The sequence below is a fragment of the Monopterus albus genome, unplaced genomic scaffold (genome assembly GCF_001952655.1).
Source record: "Monopterus albus unplaced genomic scaffold, M_albus_1.0 scaffold62.1, whole genome shotgun sequence".
Lineage (NCBI taxonomy): Eukaryota > Metazoa > Chordata > Actinopteri > Synbranchiformes > Synbranchidae > Monopterus > Monopterus albus.
Window position 1 is genome coordinate 1553115 of NW_018127942.1, and position 15542 is coordinate 1568656.

At 41.7% G+C, this 15542-nt stretch overlaps 2 protein-coding genes across 8 annotated transcripts in view; both read left to right on the top strand.

The window, feature by feature from the left end:
* Nucleotides 1–10495, top strand: part of mgab (MAX dimerization protein MGA b) — a 15386-nt gene extending 4891 nt beyond the window's left edge. For 6 of the 7 annotated variants that reach the window (XM_020603706.1, XM_020603709.1, XM_020603707.1 and 3 more), the window contains exons 5-22: nucleotides 942–1055; nucleotides 1160–1285; nucleotides 1775–1885; nucleotides 2057–2450; nucleotides 3135–3321; nucleotides 3534–3771; nucleotides 4108–4286; nucleotides 4457–4661; nucleotides 4870–5096; nucleotides 5319–5534; nucleotides 5709–5970; nucleotides 6170–6825; nucleotides 6969–7066; nucleotides 7181–7223; nucleotides 7436–7597; nucleotides 7741–7852; nucleotides 8127–8810; nucleotides 8908–10495. In XM_020603706.1, the coding sequence (XP_020459362.1) occupies nucleotides 942–1055; nucleotides 1160–1285; nucleotides 1775–1885; nucleotides 2057–2450; nucleotides 3135–3321; nucleotides 3534–3771; nucleotides 4108–4286; nucleotides 4457–4661; nucleotides 4870–5096; nucleotides 5319–5534; nucleotides 5709–5970; nucleotides 6170–6825; nucleotides 6969–7066; nucleotides 7181–7223; nucleotides 7436–7597; nucleotides 7741–7852; nucleotides 8127–8810; nucleotides 8908–9845 (4952 nt within the window). In that variant the 3' untranslated portion in view covers nucleotides 9846–10495. The remainder of the gene's footprint in view (nucleotides 1–941; nucleotides 1056–1159; nucleotides 1286–1774; nucleotides 1886–2056; nucleotides 2451–3134; nucleotides 3322–3533; nucleotides 3772–4107; nucleotides 4287–4456; nucleotides 4662–4869; nucleotides 5097–5318; nucleotides 5535–5708; nucleotides 5971–6169; nucleotides 6826–6968; nucleotides 7067–7180; nucleotides 7224–7435; nucleotides 7598–7740; nucleotides 7853–8126; nucleotides 8811–8907) is intronic. The other variant, XM_020603712.1, reaches the window with a different exon arrangement.
* A 1222-nt stretch (nucleotides 10496–11717) lies between these two features.
* Nucleotides 11718–14226, top strand: LOC109962213 (putative nuclease HARBI1). Its single transcript, XM_020603724.1, has 3 exons — nucleotides 11718–12588; nucleotides 12728–12842; nucleotides 13726–14226. The coding sequence occupies exons 1-3, from the start codon at nucleotides 11801–11803 to the stop codon at nucleotides 14143–14145; spliced, it is 1323 nt and encodes a 440-aa protein (XP_020459380.1). The 5' UTR covers nucleotides 11718–11800; the 3' UTR covers nucleotides 14146–14226.
* Nucleotides 14227–15542: the final 1316 nt, after the last annotated feature.

The following is a 15542-nucleotide window of genomic DNA, read 5'->3' on the forward strand; positions in this document are numbered from 1 at the left end:
TTTTAAACATTGTGCTCATCCTCTCCCGCTGGGCTCCCTCATGGCAGCTGTATCCTCTGGCGCTCATTTTCCTCGTACTATCATTCATAGCTGGATGTGGCATTTGAATGATTCCTTGTCCTTGATGGCTTCCAATTTTAAACTTTTAGTCCCAGTAATGAAACTACTAGATCTCCTACTAACATCCAAAGAGTGTTGATAACGTACTGAACTGAACATTGTCTCGTCTCCTCACAAGACTCTCTGTTGTCAGCTTTTCTCATAAAAAACAAAAAGAGTTTATTGACCTGGATCATTTTGGCCGGTGCCTCTGGGAGGTTTTCTCCCTATCCTGCCATGTAATGCTACACAGTTCTTTTGTTGTTGTATGAGTTGTCTGTTTGTCACGATGTTAGCCTAGGGTAGCTTATTTGATTTAAACATAGGGTGATTCTTTTCAAATGCTGGTCACTAGTTAGAGTTATGGTAAATGGTCTTATACTTGTATAGCGCTTTTCCATGCATTGCATGCACACTCAAAGTGCATTCACACAGCGGTGTCATCACCGGGAACAACTGGGGGTTCAGTGTCTTGCTCAAAGACACTTTGACATGTGGACCGGACAAGCCGGGAATCGAACCGCTAATCTTCTGGTTAGGAGACGATCCGCTTTACCTCCTTCGGACACTCAAGTTGCCTAGTAACAGTGTGTCTTCTCAATAAAGTGTCTGAGTGAAACAAGCAGACTCGCAGTTCATTCTGCTTTGTTGAAGGTTATAAATCACTCTGTTACAGTTGCATTATTTGTTTGTAAATGCTAATTTTATTTACCTGCAACTGTGACTAGTAGGTTGAACAAATTCATCCTCCATTCCAAAAGAAAAACCCTCCAACATTTGGCCGGTGGTGGGTGCTAATTTCCAACCCTGATTCTTTTGTAAACATTTCTGTGGTGTTTCAGTGGAAGCGGTCCCAGAGACTAATGAGGAGAAGTTAGCCCGCTTGGAGGCTATACTGCTGCAGGACCTCAGAGTTCTCAAACACAGGCAGGTCATCCATCCTGTGCTGCAGGAGGGTGAGTTCACACAAACGCATAAACATCCCTGTGGTTGAATTGGTTATGCCAAGTAATGTCATGTGAATATGTTCTCTCTGTGGCTTCTTTTGTCCATTGTCAAGTGGGCTTGAAGTTGAGCTCCCTAGACCACACTCAGTCCGTCGACCTGCAGTATCTGGGGGTTCATCTGCCGCTGCCTCCTCCAAACCGACCTGCACAAGACAAGGCCATGGACCTGTCTCCTGGCGGTAAGTTGTGCTGATCTTTGGCAGTTTGTTCATGTTTAATTGAGGGTATATTGTGGTGCTGGGGCCCTTATTTGGCTGTGCTCTCACACCAAATGAATGTGAAAATCAAGGTTTAGGTTATTTGTTTACTTTTCTTTATCATTTCTTTATAAATTTATATAATAGGTTTTTGTTACTTTGTCTCTAAAAACAGTAATCTCTCTCTCTCTTTCTAAGTTTAGACAGCGCATTTCCAAGGTAACCTAATGTATTTAGGAGGGTAAATTGCAATATGCAGAGTAATAATTGCCTTCTTCGTTAAAGCATCATCTGCAGTTTGTCAGCTCAAAATACAGGAAACAAAGTTAGATCGTAAAAGGGTTTTTAAGTTTAAGAATACGGCCTAGTGATGGTTTTGAAATGGACTGCATGTGTTTCAGTTATGGGCTAGAAGTGACCTTCAGACAGACCAGGGGGCTTATGAACACTAATGCAGTGTTTCCTTTACAGATGAGGGATTGCCCTTCATCTCCAGGACAGGAAAGACAAGTGACATGACAAAAATAAAAGGATGGAGAAACAAGTTCATAAGAAGCAAAGAAACATCTCCTAACTGTGATGGTATGGCTCATCACATTGTAGTTACCGTGTCCCTTTTATCACACAGTGGGATTAGTATTGTCAATCTAATTCTCAAAAGATGAACTGAACTGAAATCAGCTGAATATGCTTGTCCGATTCATTAATTTTCATTGAAACATTAAAGACTTTTGTTTTCTTCCTCTCCAAAAGGGTTACAAAAGAACCTATCAGCCTTCTGCAGCAACATGTTGGATGAGTACTTAGAAAGCGAAGCTCAGCAGATCAGCGAGCGCGCTGCTGCCTTCTCAACAAACCCAGAGGGCTCAGTGGCCTATCAACTGCCTACTAAAAGCTCCAGCTATGTAAAGACCCTGGACAGCGCACTGAAGCACAGAAACACTGCTTCCAGATTCCCAGCGGGGGTCAACAGACCTTGTCCCCTTTCCCACAAACCCCTCCTCTACTCTGCCCTGTCATCACTGCCTCTTCCTGTGGCCTCCCCTGTTCTAGCAGAAGCTCAGTCCATAAAGCAGTCTACGTCTTCACATGCACAGGCAGGAGCTGTGTTGGCGGCTGGTGAAAACACTAGTTCTGTTACACCGAGGTAAGGACGTGCTTGTTTTAAACCAGTTTCTCAGTGTTTTTCCAGTTTCATTTATTTAGTTCTTCCACAAAAGTCTTAATTAATTGAATGGATTGATTATAGAACATGTTAGCATGATATGTGTTGCCTGGTAATCGCAGTGAGATTTTGTAGAAGTAGTTCAAGAAAAGGGAAATATCGTCTCAAATTGCTGCTTGCAGTACATTATTTTACACAATTAGTTAGCTACATTAGCTACCACTTGTCCTTGGTTCTTGTAATGGCCGACTGCAGCCTCACCAGATGTGTTCATTCATAAACAGTTTGATTTTTCTGACTGTATTTACTTGTTTTACTTGCTCAAGATGTAATCCTGGGAAATCCTAGCCTTTGAGATTATTTTTGAGATGTTTTTGTTTTTCTCCTCTTTTATACACAAGGGGGTCAGAATATTAGGAACCCCTCTCAATGCAATGCAATGCAATGCAGTCCAGCACCACCTTTAATTATGTGCTCAACAATAAACATAATTAAATATATACATTTCTGATTCTGAAAACTGAATCACTATGAGCTTCATAATGTTATGTCAGGGTTGTTGTATTGTACATACTGTATGCTTTGTGGCAGTATATGATACAGTCTAACTTTTTGGGAAAATAAAATGAGCAGCACAAATCTTATTATTACTTCCTGTCTCTTCAGATTCTCTACAAACCTATCAGGGGTGAGCCAGAGACCAACTGGAGTGTCACATAGACCTTCAGGCCTCACCAAGTTCCAGTTCAGACTGATGCAGATGGAGATGGGTGCCCTGAACCAGGGTCTGAGCAGAACACAGCTGACTGAAGACAGGGTGTCAGTGGCCTTGTCTGTAGTCCTGACAAAAGAGGTATGCAACATGCTGTATAGAGGAAGTGAACTCTGTCTGGCAGAGTGTGACGTGTCATGTCATTTGATATTACTGGTGGGCTGTGTCAGTGCCGATGTCATTCTTTTCATATTTATAAAAAAAACCTTCAAAGGTAAATATTGCTTTTATGATATAACATGCAAATCAGTGAATAACAGGTATTGACTGTCCTCTACTTTGCTTTTAAACAGATGTTGCCTAATCAGGTTTTAAAAGTTGCCCAGTATCCAGAGTATGAAGCTACAGGACCTGAATGTGGTGAGGAGTTCTGCATACTGGGCTGTGTGTGTTCCAGTCTTCAGCATCTGAGCAGAGACCCTCTCCACTGCCGGCGGCCCGAATGCATGTTCAGCTGTGCCTGCTTCAAAAGCAAAATCACTAAGCAGATGTCCCTAGGAGAAAATGAACAGCAGATCCCACATGTTTACTGTAAGATCAAGTTATTATGGTACCATTCATGCATTTTGTTCTTCTTCATCTGACTGCTATATCTCTACTGTGATGGTTTCAGAATAGATCTTTGTGAATTGAATTTTTTTTAACTGCATTTTAAACCCCTTGCAAAGCAGGTGAATCACATTATTTCAGTAATTGCATAATTTACCAGGAGTGCATCTTTTTTATGTTTTTATATTTTGGTCACAGAACTTTTATATACAGATGATTTTTTTTTTTTTTTCCTGGTTTAGCTTCTTTTTCTTGCTCAGTTTAATCACAGCCCTCCAAAACTCAGAATTGTTAACAAGATGCTTTTTCCCTCCCCAGCTATGACTAATATGGAACATGTGGTCCAGTCTGACCCAGGCTCTCTTGTTAATAAACTGTGGAACCGCAATATTCACGATGTGGATCCAGAGCCGATCTTTGCCCCCAAAAGTCCTCCTCAGTGTTCAGTCCCATCAAAGGTCCTAAAACGCAGCAGTGTACCTCGTCCAGTGCAACCGGTAAAATAAAGTCTTTCTCTTATTGAATTCAAGTAAGGCTTTTCTTTCTTTTTTTAACATCTTTGTATTAAAAGGACTTGATTCATGCATCAGTCTTATAAAATATTGCAGATTACGTACTAGAGTATAAGACATGAGACCTGTTTTGTTAATTAAACCTGATATTTCAGATACGAGAAGAGGACAAGGATCCAGTGTATAAATACTTGGAGAGCATGATGACATGTGCACGTGTTAGAGAGTTCAACAGCAAGCTTCCACCTGCAGTCACCATGGAGCCAAAGATCTCGAATATTTCTACAGCAAAACCACAAAAGACAACCACTGACAACCTTCCGAAACAGTACTACAGAACTGTAACTGCTAAAAAATCAGGTAAAGAAAAGAACAAGGTGCAATTAATATATAATACGGTCTTTGTTTGTACTGTAAAGGTTTTATCAACTGCTGAAATTATGCTATACTGTGGGTATTTTCGTGTTTTCCTAGTCTGCAAAGTCTTTTCTCCTTTGTGTTGACTGGAGGCACTAAACTTTAAGGTTATTTGTTGCTCAACATCACCGTATTTCCTCATGTCCCCCAGCAGAAAAGAATCAGGAATCTGCAGCCAGTGAAACAAAAGTCAGGAAGCAAGTACAGATCCAGTCAGCGTGTGAGTGGGGCAAGAACCGCAAAATGGTCCTGGAAACTTTATGTCGGCGTATGAATCAGAACAAGTTGTCTCAGTCTTTCTATGTAGGACCTTACCACATCCGCCCGGTCGCCAAGATCTTCATGCGGAAGCCCAGTGGCTCCATGGTCATCTACAGGGTACAGCTCTGAAGAATAGTGCATCTGTCTGTTTGTGTGATTTAACTCCAGTATGTAAAATATGTTGAGATGTTAAAAAAGGTTCCAGTTCTCTAGAAAGCACCATATTGTCTCTAGTAGTAGAAACGTTTCTGTAGTTGTCCAAGCGGCAGAATTATTTTTTCTTTTCTTCCCAGTTTGCTTGAATTTTAAATGCTCATGCTCAGCTCCACCTTCTTCTAGGTACACATCAGTAAACCAGCAAAGCTCGATGATGATGAGGATGACATTGATGACAGCGATGAGGAAAAGCATAACAGCGATGCAGAGGAGGAAGGCGTCCAATCTGAGTCAGTGATGCGGCTCGGAGTCATACCCTTCCTGAGTGGGGTTTTGCCTGCTGGAAGACTAAGAGCTAGGACCAAACCTTTGGGCTGCCAAGCACATGGGCTGATACAGGTCAGGGTCAAGGAAATGTAGTTATACCACAGGTAATATTGTTTTATCTGGGGTGGGGGGGCTACATCTAGTCATACATGAGTGAAGGCACAATAATGTCTGGGAAAAAATATGTACTTGGAAATGTAAACTTGAACATGTGTAAGTATCATTTATGTTTTGCTTCCATTACAGGTAAATGGTAAATTCTACAATCAGGCCAGACTGTTGCTTGGGAATATGGGATCTCTTCATCCTGCCAACCGCCTTGCAGCATATGTCACAGACCGACTGCGTACTCCTGGCAGCATTTGTCAGAAAAACTCTCAGAAGCCAGACCCTACGCTAAAAAACAACATTCCCGGTCCTCTGCACATAAAAGCTGCAGGCACAGTAATCCCTCCGATTATCACTGCACATAAAACCACTGATCTGAAGACGACGACACAACCACCAGGTAAGACTGTCTCTGCTCTTGGGCCACAGCACAAGCAATTCGATTTAAACTGATGGACTCTCGACTGAGGGCAAAGTAATCAACTAGAGAACACACACTCTTGCAGATACTGCAGAATATTGAAATCATCCAAAGAAAGCATTGGCATTCTTTTAATAATTTATGTCTCACTCCTCTGCCCTGCATTACTTTGTTACAGTTCAGTTATCCCAGCTCGACTCTTGTAGAAAAGGGTCCCTCACTTTTCTGCAGCATCCACAAAACTCCATCATTATCCCTGTCCGGTCAGTAGACTCGAGCCAAGGCAGCTTGGTCAACCCCTGCCAGAACAGCTCCATATCCTCGCCTGTCTCTCTCACCGTCTCCCCGTCACTGAAAACCCCCAGCTTCCTGGGACAGAGTGGGACCTATTCATTCAGGATCTGCCCTCCAGCCAGCCAGAACACCACAGGCCAGACCCTACCGGGTGTAACCCTGCCTGGGGGCTTCACCATCATTCAACTCCCAAAGCTTGGAGGTCATGGAGCTGCACAACAATCAGAAGCTGTAAACACCAGAGACATGGCTGGGATGAATAAAGCCCTGCCACAAAAAGATGCTGTGTTGAATTCTGGCCACTTATCAGCTGATTCAGATGCAAATTGGGCTGGTTTGGACATGTTTAATGAAGTGAAAGGCCCCTCAAGCGGCAGATCAGTGCAGCCTGGAACCTCCTTTGAGCTGACATGTGATGAGAAGATGCCATCAGATGAGAGTAATGAAGCCAGCAGCAGGGAGGTGGAATCAAACTTGGATATCGGCTTTGAAGACTTCAGCTCCAACTCCTCAGACTACTTTGGAGAGGGCGATGACGATGTAAGGAAAAAGGTTTTTTTTTTTCAGTTGAACATTTCTGTAAATGAAGTATGGTTTTAAATATAAAATGGTTCAGTAGAGTGTTAGCCAGTGTAGCCATTATATTACAGCTTTAAAAACTGCATTCTGAATGTTTCCTTCAGGATGAGCCACTGGACATTGAGACTGTTGAAGAAGCAAGACAAGGCCTGGCCATCGCCGAAATGAAGGAAGCTGTTATCAGGGCATTACAGGAGTCACGGTAATACATGTGTGAATGTGTGCTTGTGACATAGACAGTACAAATTGTGTGCTATTATATAAGAGGTATTTTAAGTTTGAGTTATGCTCTGATGCATTGTGTTCTCACCTTCAGAGATTCCAGTGATGATTTTGACTCAGCAAGGGAGCCTGGCCAGGTATAGCCATTTAACAAATGTAGCAACCACACAAAAACTGTGAATATTTTTAAAGTATTAACTTTTAACATGGCCAATGTAGACCTCATATTTAATCATTTTTTTTCCTAATAAATATGGAAAGTCTCATTGGTTTTATGTTATGCAGTGTGTTTTAAAGGGTAGTGGGAGTGTTACACGTGTTGCTCATCTCTACTCTCTCTCCACATCAGGATCAAATGGATGATGAACATGGAGCAATGGGGAAAACGAGGCGAACGAACCACATGGTGCTAGAAAGGCAAAGACGCTCTGAACTGCGAACCCTCTTTGACAAACTCCAGATTGTCCTTCAGACTGACCCCAAGGCCCCCAGGCTCCACCTCCTCTCATTGGTCAGCTCCTCGTCATATGAGCCAGTTTCACTGTTTTCAATTACAGCAGGCCACAAACTGCTACTTATTAAGAAAAAGTTTGATCATCCAGTCACAGCTCCGTGTCACCATCTTCACTGTTTTATGCTTGTTTGTGTTTGCAGGCTCTGAAGGAAATCCGAAACCAGGTTGAGAGATCCAGACGTCTGGAGGAGCAGAAAAAGAGGCTGATGCAGATGCATTCTGTCTATGTGAAACAGCTTTCTCTTTTGTCTGGTATGTACAGTTTCTGTTGCTGTATGTTTTTGGATTTTGTACTTAGCTTCCCTCTGTGTTGACTAGTTGAAAAGGAAATATGCTGTTGAAAATGGGTTAAAACAGCACAAAGGCATGCCTGTAAATCCTCTCGCTGTTATAACAACATGCACTAGATCAGTAGGCACTCGATTGGATGGTGTCTTAAATCATGAATCATGCAAAGTGATGAATGTCCACATGTGGCAGGCAGCCTTCATTGAAACTTGTGCCATGTGAAATGTCGTCTTTTTAGGGAAATCAGAGGACCTGATTAAATCCAAGCTGACAGACATCTGTGAGAGGCAGAAAATGAGAGAGAAGGCAATGAAATGGAAGCCTTTCTTTTCCCATCTTCTCCAGTCTAGAGCTGCTCTTCTGCAAGCCATTACTCCTGAGTCCAAGCTCCAGACCCCGCACCTATCACAGCCTAACATCAACGTGGCTGCATTTCAGGCTAACCCACACACAACTGCAGCCCAGAACAGTTCAGAAGTTCAGCAGATGATGCCCATGCTTCAGTTTCACCTACACAAGGCTTTAGCCCAGTCCAGTGTGCACACACCAATGACAACACCACATTCTCTGCCTCAAGCAGTGTCCTTTCCAGCCCAGGTTGAGGTCACTGCTGCTCCATCACAAGTGGAGAATCAGCCAGGTGAACCTGCGACCTCTGTCCAAGCTAGTCAACATGAGTCAAAGTCTGAGGACAAGCAGGAAGCAGTCAGAGTACCGGCCCTGGTTACCATGCCCAATGCCCAGTCTCAGGCCCACTCAGTTCCAGTCACACTTCAGATTACTGTAGCCCCAGATGGAACCTCACCTACAGCTGCAAAACCCAATTCCCAAAACCCCACTGCTCAGCCTGCACATCCCTTTACTCTTCCACTGATTCGTTCTAAGACTGGCAGAATCATACTTCCCTCATCTCTGAAACCTGGTAAGTTGCTGTATCTGTTAAGGCAACCTGTTTTGTATCCTGAGTCAAATTATTTAATTGTGTTGTTATAATAAAAGTTGTTTTTGTCTTATCACAGCTGGTCAAGGTTTCTACACACTAATGTTCATGAAACCTAAAGGAGAAGGGGGTAAGGTGAACTCTTCAACTAATAAGCAGACATCTGATGTGGAATTGTCCAAGAACCAAGAGGAGAGTTTTTCTGAGTCTAGCCAAACTTCATGCTCTGAAAGCAGCCATATTTTGGAGGAGAAAAAAATGGCATCTTCAAATTCTGATCCAAAGTGTTCTGGTCCAACAAACCCCCTGGCGGAGATTGCCAGTCTTAACAGATCAATCTATGAGGCTCTGGAAACTCTGCAAACAGCGGAGAACAGCCAGAATGAAGGCACAGAAGTGGGTTTGAATAAAACACAATCATCTGCCTGCTTGAGTTTTAAGTCTGTACATCAGATTCCTACACCTGTCGAGGCAAATCCCGATCCTAACCCTCCTGTAGTCCGCCGTCGCAGGGGCAGGCCTCGAAAGCACCCTGTTCCCATTCTTAGTAAAAATACACATACAGTGGTAGAAGAACGACAAAGTGTCACTGAGAGTGAAACATCTCTTCTGGCTGAAGAGAGACAAAGTGAACAACTCCCTTTGGAAGTGACTAAGACACCAGCTGAAGGAACCACAGAAATGGTTAGTGAAGTAGCAGATAACCCTGTAACAGTCAAGCGACGCAGAGGAAGGCCTCCAAAGAAGAAGCCAGCTCAGCTGTGCACTCTTCCACTCACACAAGCAGGAAGTAGTTCATCTAAATCCAATGACGACAGTCCTCTCAGACTTTCTGGCAGTTGTAAAAGTCCTGAAGCTAAACCTAGAGCAAGCCCTGCTGCAGCCGCCGTGCTTGGAGACCCTAACACATTGCGGCCATTAACGCGAGGTGCTTTAGGAAAGGATTTCCCCAGTGCCAAGAAACGCTCCTGGATTGACATAGAAAAGGAACTAGAACCAGATTTTGATTATGAATAGGCCCCCCTGTAGCTACAGAAGCCAGTACACACTGTTGTTTGACCTCAGTTAGTCTCACACTGAAGCCTCTCACCTCTAATACAGCAGGATTCTCACAGTCTTGCTTTCGACGGACTCTCCTTCTACGTTTATTAGTGCAAACGCAAGTCATATACTGTAGGTCACTGAAAGCCTTGCCAAAAGTGCCTGTGTGCAAATCCAAAGGACCAGTCAAATACTTTATGCTGCTCTCTTCTGTACATTAGCACACAACTCAGTGGATGGATTTCGTACTATACAGGCTGTTTTTTGTAAAAGGAATGTAAAAGGAATGATTAAATGATATGATATATGAACTTATGAATGAAAATCATGGTACTAATCAGTTTTGATATTATATTTTATAAGATTTCATCTATAAATGTCACAAGCATTCGTGACTTTTGTTCAAAGTATGTTTTTGTTGACATTATTCCTAATCTCTTATGAAAATAAAAGATCAAATGACGCAAATCCAGTATATTAACTCTTACACTCTATGTGTATCTGGAGTAAGCTCAGTATGTTTCAGTAACTTTATGAAATGTAAGTGTTAACACAGGTCCATTTTTATGAAAGCTAGTTTTATTCCTATTTCCTAATCTGTGCAGTAGTCTCACTTTAGCTCCCATGATATCTCTTTAGTATTTGGTTTGTGTAGTAACAGTGGTGAACCACATTTTGGGGACTTCGGTCATGCATTAAACCAGATGTGTCCCAAGCAGTCAAGATGGAAGGCATTAGCCATATATATGTTGTCAATAATAACCTGTAAATATTGTAGTTCTTTTTAACTTGCAATATCTTTTCATGTATAATTTTGAAACACTGGCTCTCTTACTTCAGATAAATTGAAAATGTGAAAAATCATGTATCATGTGGCCTTAAATAAATAAAGTGCGTGCATTTATTATAGCATCTTTGTCACAAGGCATTTTCATGTGTCCTGTCCTATGTTTTTTGAAGATCATTTAACAGACTAACTTATTTTATAATGCAGTTATCTTCTGTTTATTTCAGTTAATGCAGCATTTTAAACACATTTTAATCAAATCCCGTCTTCTGTGCAACTGCTGTGCAAAATTGTAACAAGGGCCTTTTGTGTCTACATAACAGATTTTGACTATCAGTACAGTTGGTTGTCATTATATTTTTATGGTAACAAAATAAGCAGTCCTAGTTACAGCTGTAGTTCCCTACATACGGGAGGGGGTGTAAATTATTGCCTGCCTGCCAAGTAGGAAAAGCAGATTGAAAAAGGAAGCATTGTAACATGTTGTGAAAAAGGGTAATCTATAATGCACTCTTTATCTTTGTAGTAACCATGCTGAATTTAAATATGTTGTTTGATTTTTGAGAATCTTAAATGTAAATTACATTTAGTCTCACTCCATTGCTGAAATATTTGAAGTTGGCAAATTTAAAGTAACAGTACTACACACTGCTAGTTTATACCATTTGGTCATGGTGAACAGCATAATCGAAAAATGATTCGTTTTACCACAATGAATACAACACTGTGGTTACTCAATGTTTTTTTTTTTCTGTGAATGAGTTAGTATTTATCTACTGGGCTCATGACGGACGACAATGTTGTCTCGCTCTAACCTGCAGTACTGATAACATATACTGAAGCTGCTTTTAACTCCTACTATCACCAAAGTGAAGAGTAAATACCTGGCAGTCTGACCCAACCTCATACAGTGTATACATAGGCTAACCTGCTGTGGCTATTGGTAGTTTCCATTTATATCAGAAAATAAGAATTCTCTGACGAAGTCAATACTTTATTCAAACATAGCAGGACTGCCAGTTAACAGCTCTATGGCCAGGTACAACGACAGCGTTTACGTGATATCCAACATCACGCGAGACAATTACAAAATAACGCTGAAAGTTGCGAATAATGTACGAGGTGCGAAGTTTTCCATAGCAAAATGGCGTTCGAGAGTGAGGATGAGCTGCGTGCGGGTGAAAACTTTATCCTCAAGCTGTTTTGTAAGACGTTTTCCAAGACGGTTCTGGTTTTCAGCGAGTTGAACAACTTACAGAGACGCGTGAGGAACTTTAGGAGACGAGTTAATGAAGAACTGGAAAACAGTAGGGCTGAATATAATGCGGCTACTCGCCGACGATGGAGACGCTACATGAAGCTAAAGGCTATAATGACAACCTGTGCTTTGCGGCAAAGCCAAAGAAAAGCGTGGAAGCTGGAGCGGCCACACGGACAGGTGTTTTGGTCAAGTGTTCTGAACAACTTCGACGATAAGCAGTGGAAAGAACACTTTAGCATGTCGCGCAGTACTTTTGAATACGTGCTACAACTTGTGAAAGACACATTGAAACAAAAAACAACTCGCTGGCGAAAACCCATCGAACCTCGGCGGAGACTGGCTGTTACTTTATGGTGGTATGCTACACCCAGTGAGTACCGAACCATCAGTGGCCTGTTTGGTGTCGGGCTCTCCACCGTGTGCGTGTTGGTGCGCCAAGTAACAGCAGCGTTGAAATCCACCCTCCTCGAACGTTTTGTCCGCTTGCCAGAAGGCGAGCGTCTGGAGCAAGCTCTCCAAGGGTTTGCCGGACGAGGTTATCCAATGTGTGCTGGTGCCATCGGTGGGACTCACGTTCCTGTAATTGCTCCGAAGAAAGACCACGCTGCTTATTTCAACCGAAAAGGGTGGCATTCCATTGTGATGCAGGCTGTTGTGGATCACAAGTCCTGGTAAGATCTTATAACTTGTGAAAATTAATCACGAATAGTCATTTATTCAATAAAAATGTATAGTAGTTCATAATAGTCCTAGCTTTATAGTATTGAGCTCTATGAATCACAGTATGTTTTGCTGTTCCAATTGTCGTAGCTTCACAGACATATATGTAGGATGCCCTGGTAGTACGCATGATGCAAGAGTGCTGGCCGATTCCCCGCTGTATAAAAGGGCAGAAGATCAAGCTGGGTATTTGTTTCCTCGTGAGGTATGGCATAATATTTTATCCTTGAACTTATACACCAATCAGGCATAACATTATGACCACCTGCCTAATACTGTTTACATAGGAGTCAATGTGGCAGTTGGTTGACATGTCTCTCTGCAGCTCACTGTGCATCTTCTGTGAATGAATTTGCTTCCACAGTTCTACTGTCAGGAAGAGCACAGATGTGTCTACAATTCTGTGAAAAACATATGTAATAAGAGTGAAAACTGTGGTTGTGAGGATGAGTCAGAGGGAATTTTTTTTTTTTTTTTTTTTAGACCAATTCAACAGCCTCACCACTCTAGGTGTGATATCACCGCTACAGCCCTTGACTCTTTCTCTTCAGAGACCAGTGTACAGTATTCCTCATTTTCAACCATTTTAAAGATTCAAATTTTAATCTTTTGAAAAACAAATGGAAGTTCAATGTTTAAACTACAGTAGGGCAACCTCATCATCAGTGAGCCGTGGACGTCCATGACCCTGTCGCCAGTTCACCATTTGTCCTTCTTTAGACACTGTTGGTAGGTACTAACCACTGCAGACCAGGAACACCCACCAAGACCTGCAGTGTGGGAGATGCTCTGACCCAGTCATCTCACCATCACAGTTTGGCCCTTGGCAAAGTCACTCAGATCCTTACACTTGCCCATTTTTCCTGCTTCCAACACATCAACCTCGAGGACTGAATGTTCACTTACTGCCTAATACACCCCACACATTGACAGGTGCCACTGTAACAGATAGTCAGTGTTATTCACTTCACTTGCCAGTGGTCATAATGTTATGCCTGATCGGTGTATGTACTGGCTATTCTCAAAGTTGCCCAATTACTTAACAGACAGAGACTGACTTCTGCTTTCTTGCACTGCTGTGTCCACAGATGTCCACGATGGTTAACGGGGTGGAAGTTCCTGTGCATTTGATAGGAGATCCTGCTTATCCTTTGACCAAGTGGCTGATGAATGGCTTCACTAATCACCATTGCCTCACTCCTGAGCAGCATAACTTCAACTACCGCTTAAGCTCTGCACGAATGGTTGTGGAAAATGCCTTTGATAGATTAAAGGGCCGATGGAGGTGTCTGCTGAAGTGCAATGTCATCAACGTTGAATTTATTCCAGACATTGTGGCAGTCTGTTGTATCCTTCACAATGTGTGTGAGCTCAAGAAGGACACTTTCTTACCGAACTGGAACATAAATTCCTATGAAGGTCCACAACAGCCTGCTACAGATGTGTATCAGGGGGAAGTAGTGCCTGGTGCACAAGCTATTCGTGAGGCTATGATGTCAATTTTGTAAATGTGACAGTAGTTTTAATTTTTTTGGTTTGGTTGTGCATTTCAGCAAACCACACAATTGTAGGTATAAAAATAACTAATAAAACTTTTTTACATTTAACTGAAGTGTTGATATATTCTCTAAAGATAAAAGGAAATTGGTGTAGCCCATTCTCGCCCAATCGTCATCATCATGGAACATAAATAGCATTAGTGTCTAGCATTCTCCCCTTTTAGCCAGAGTGGGGAATGCATATCAATAGGTGAAGTCAGGTTATTTAAAACTTTTTTTTTTTTTTTTTTAAGATTACTAAGAAAACCACCTAAAATTCTGATTACAACCTTGTTACTTTAAGAACTCATGGATCTCTGCTATGTTTCAGAAAACAAAAAGTAAAGTGCTTTAGAAACTTTGAACTGTCAAACACATCAAGTGTCCCTGTTACCTCACTCCAATGACATGTTCAGGTAAAACGGGGCAGTGAGTAATCGTTAAACAACACCAAACAATTCAGCTTATTTGAAGAACAATTGCATTTCATGTTTTTTTTTTTGTTTGTTTTGTTTTTTTATGGTTAAATGCATTGACCAGTGCAGTCCTTTAATTCATAAACTGTTATTTAAAAAAAACTGAGACCCAGCTAACAAGGCCTGTAAAGAATTGGCAAATTGTCACATCACCCTGTTTTAAACATCCTATGAATTAACTTAAATGAAATAAGAACATGACCACATTTCATCAATAATAGCCTAAATGTATATCCCAGTAAACACAGTCTGCAAACAACAGCATCATCAAAGATCTCATTGTCTTCACCGTACCTATCGGGGAACCACAGGAGATCCCGGCCTCCCTGGCTTTGGGGTCACTTTGTCTCCATGAGATATTTTGTAGGATCTGCAGGGATGCCCATTTTAGCAGGTGCTCTCTTTGTATGTAAAGTGCTCTACTGTGGCCGACATGCACTCACTGTATTGTGATTAATAATTTTAAGTGACAAAATACTAAAAATGTAATATGACAGGGTGACCCACAATGATTCATGATTTTATGGCACCGGTGGCCTAGAAAAGTGATTTCACTTCAGAAAAATGTCACAATTTAGGTTGTCTTTCTCTTTTTTTTTTTGTTCCAGTTTAATGCATCTAATCCATTAAAAGTAAAGTGTATTGTTAAAATATTTGGATTAAATCTTGGACATTTAATAGGCTACAATGCAACACCTTACAACACACCCTTACTGTTTTACCTGCAGTACCCTTATTACCAAAAACAGCAACAGCATGCCTGGGCTAGCCCTGCACGTTCTGGGACCAGTGATATATTTATTTATTTAAACTCTTTCCTCCATCCTTCGTCATTATCTCAGACCAATCAAAATGGTTGTTTCTTGTAAAGATGATTGTAACAACAATATA

Bases quoted from the DNA above. Each gene is read 5' to 3' on its own strand.
- LOC109962213 (XM_020603724.1), top strand. From the start codon at position 11,801: ATGGCGTTCGAGAGTGAGGATGAGCTGCGTGCGGGTGAAAACTTTATC. The intron at 12,589-12,727 runs GTAAGATCTTAT...CAATTGTCGTAG, and splicing joins GTTGTGGATCACAAGTCCTG to CTTCACAGACATATATGTAG. The intron at 12,843-13,725 runs GTATGGCATAAT...CTGTGTCCACAG, and splicing joins GGTATTTGTTTCCTCGTGAG to ATGTCCACGATGGTTAACGG.